The sequence below is a fragment of the Gavialis gangeticus genome, unplaced genomic scaffold (genome assembly GCF_001723915.1).
Source record: "Gavialis gangeticus isolate Ggan-Ray unplaced genomic scaffold, GavGan_comp1, whole genome shotgun sequence".
NCBI classification, from domain to species: Eukaryota; Metazoa; Chordata; order Crocodylia; family Gavialidae; genus Gavialis; species Gavialis gangeticus.
Genome location: NW_017728955.1, coordinates 227,068 through 230,281, shown reverse-complemented (window position 1 = coordinate 230,281; position 3,214 = coordinate 227,068). Strand labels below are relative to the sequence as shown.

General features: G+C 43.3%; 1 protein-coding gene across 1 annotated transcript in view; it reads left to right on the top strand.

Annotated features, from left to right (window-relative positions):
• Window positions 1-3,214, top strand: part of PGM2L1 (phosphoglucomutase 2 like 1) — a 93,512-nt gene that overhangs the window by 77,778 nt on the left and 12,520 nt on the right. Inside the window, exons 12-13 of the mRNA XM_019504233.1 lie at window positions 662-851; window positions 1,668-1,801. Of these exons, the coding sequence (XP_019359778.1) occupies window positions 662-851; window positions 1,668-1,801 (324 nt within the window). The remainder of the gene's footprint in view (window positions 1-661; window positions 852-1,667; window positions 1,802-3,214) is intronic.

Below are 3,214 nucleotides of genomic sequence, written 5' to 3'. Positions count from 1 at the left end.
TGAGATTGGAAAATTAGCAGTGGCAAGGGCAGCTCAGTTGTTGGAAAGACTTTTCACCCCTCATTCCCTTAGGCCTTACTAGAAATCAGAAATGTAGAAAGCGGGGTGGGGTGGCAATCCTTTGGGCTGCCCTTTAGGTCTAGAAAGGGACACAGATGGAAGTGTGTTGGGGGTGGAGGCCCAAGGAAGGCTAGAGATGGCGTGGGTGTTGTTGCTCTGAGGATAGTAACACAAGGATCAGGTCTTTCACTCAAATTTCATTAAATTTTCCAGACTCCAAAAGGGATCCTGTATTGTTGGCGATACAAAATTCCTGTTCTGTCTCTGCTGCATTCAGTCCACTTTCGTAAAGATGGAGGGCTGTTATATTTTGGGCTTCACTGTTGGTGCCCACTTCTGGTTGAAGAATGACATTTACTTCCATTGGACTGAGCTTATCATGCTTTTGTTTTATACTGTCCAAGCCCTTTAAAAACAGAAAGGCTGGAAATATTTTGAAATGGAAGTGTGGATTCTGAATTGCACAGTGAGATCTGCTGGAAGATCCACATTCACTGCCCACATTCTCATAGCTATGAAAGATCACATTGCGTTTCAGTGAGTCTTCCCTTCTTAAGTCTAGCAGACAAAGCATTATAGCTGAGAGAATCTTTCCTTGCAGGTATGGATATCACATTTCAAAGACTTCCTATTTCTTGTGCTATGACCCTCCTACTATCAAGAGGATATTTGAAAAGCTTCGGAATTTTGATGCTCCAAAATCCTATCCAAAGGCTTGTGGTCCTTTTAATATATTGCACATACGAGATGTGACCACTGGGTATGATAGCAGCCAGCTTAATAACAAATCGGTGAGTTTACATGGTACTTGCATGTGATGGAGGGAATTAGCCTAATGGCTCAAAATCATGGTCATTAGCCTGTGAATTAATTGGGTAAAAAAGGTATTTTTCACAATGCAGAAAGATGCATAATGCTTTGGGCATAAACTTCATTGTTCACATGCAAAATGAATTGAGTTATAGATGCTGGGGGAACCTTCTTAAAACAACTGGACTATCTTCCAACTGATTTTGATATGTGATAAAACAGAGCATCAGTAGGTAAAAACTTCAACATTTAGGTTCTTCAGATTACCTTGAAGCTACTGCAGCTTTTCTTTTAATGTTGAATTAAAATAAGTTTCCTAATCATCAAAAAGCCCCCTTGCTTTCCTTAATCAGCTTTTTGAATAGGACTTCATGGCAAGGTTTGATATCACCTTTGCATACTAGTTATAGGCATTGCTTTATGAAGCTTCAGGTTGTGAACATAATTGGAAAAAAGCCATGAGTTAGTTTAGGTATAGTTCAGGAACACGATAGTACTTGTGGTTAGTGGACTGATGGCAAAGCTAAAGGATATTAGCCTTATTGGTAAAATTGCTTTGAACTAGTTCTGGGTTTTTTGTTTTTTTTTAATTAGTAAGCATCTTATCTACACCCTTTTAACATGGAATATACCATGTTATATGTGATTAATACATTTACCCTATAATAGTTTTTATAGACTGCTTGTATGTGGGGTTGCAGATAACATGTATTGCATACAACTGAATGTTGTTAGGTGGCAAGTGTGTGTTTGAATGTTTGGATTAAACTGTTTTTGCTGTTGTTGCTACCACCTAGGTTCTGCCTGCGAGTAAGAACAGTCAGATGATCACCTTCACATTTCAGAACGGCTGCGTTGCCACTCTCCGCACAAGTGGAACTGAACCAAAGATAAAGTATTATGCGGAGATGTGTGCACCACCCGGACAAAGGTGAGGTTTTCGCTCCCTGTGTTGTATTAGATGTGCTGATTTGGACATCTTTGCACTTTATTCCTCTCTGCTTGAATGAACCATATTTCCAAATGTAGGGTAGTGGGTCTACACCTCTACTTCTCAAAGCATGTCCTTCATGCCCTACATGTTACTCAGGCCCTCTCTACACATTACATTTATACTGTGATTAACGTGCTCATTGTGACATAAATGGGCAAAGTGCTACATGTGCACCCATAAAATGTGGAGCGATTCATAAAAATGTTCCATATACAATGCAGAAAGTTTTTAATTGGTGGTTTGTGCGGCACCTTAAATTGAATCTATGGCTGGGGTTGACAGTCAGCTGATGATTGGCCCTGCGACTGCACTGGGGCTTGCTTGAGACCTGGGCCACAGCCAGCAATCAACTAATTGTTGGCCAGAGCCTAGTTGGCCAGTGTAAGGGGAGGCTGGGGTTATGATCCCTGGCTCCTCCTGTAGCATCAAATAGTGATGGCGTGATTGAGATCTTATTGTCCAGTCCCAAAATCGCACCTTCCACCATGCATGGGTGGCATGGCAGGATACATGATTGTTGGGATTTGGAATCGGATTCCACTGCGCCATTAAGTGGACATATGCCAGGGGCCCTCATTCTTCAAATGGAAGGGGGAAGAGTTCTCCACATGGGAAATGGGGTTCAGGATGGGGATTGAGTATTCCGAACTGTCAGTGGCATGCACACAAAGTGTGACCACAAAGTGCAGTTGCCTCAGCAGTAGAGCAGCTGGAGAGATGAGTTTCAGGCAACTGTTATTGCAATAACTTTTTATCCATTTCTTTTGGAGTGAAGGACTTTCCTTTTCCTTTTCCATCAAACTGTGCTTCTACTGACAAGAACATCAACCAGCAGCTGGGACGCGTCTCCCACATGCGGGGGCATGCATTTGCTGTGGCAAAAATAACAGTGGCACAAACTTGTGCTGCTGCTTTTTGCTGCTGCGGACATCCCTGCACGTGGGGTTTGATGTAGGGGAACATGCCACACTTCAGGGGAACCAGCTGTTTCCCCACTCCTCTCGGCTCCTAGAGTGCTGGAGCAGCTGGCGGACAGCAAGAGATGGAGAGATGCTCTGACTGGCAGCCAGTGTCTTCCTAGAGGACCAAACTTCCATGTCTGCCAGTGCACACTCCTGTGGCTTGTGCTGCGGGGTTTTTTGGGCATTTTTTTTGTGGCTTTTTTTACTACCAGGACTTTCTCATAGAAAATTTTGCTCCCTCACTGCAAATTTGCAGTGTGGGGCACATTTTAATGTGCCAGGTGTGTGGTTTGTAGCACTGCAAAGAGGTTTGCGGTGCCACAAACCGCATGTGCCTGCACTTCTGGATCCGGCCTAGGACACAATCCACTGTTTCAGGAGTTCCTAT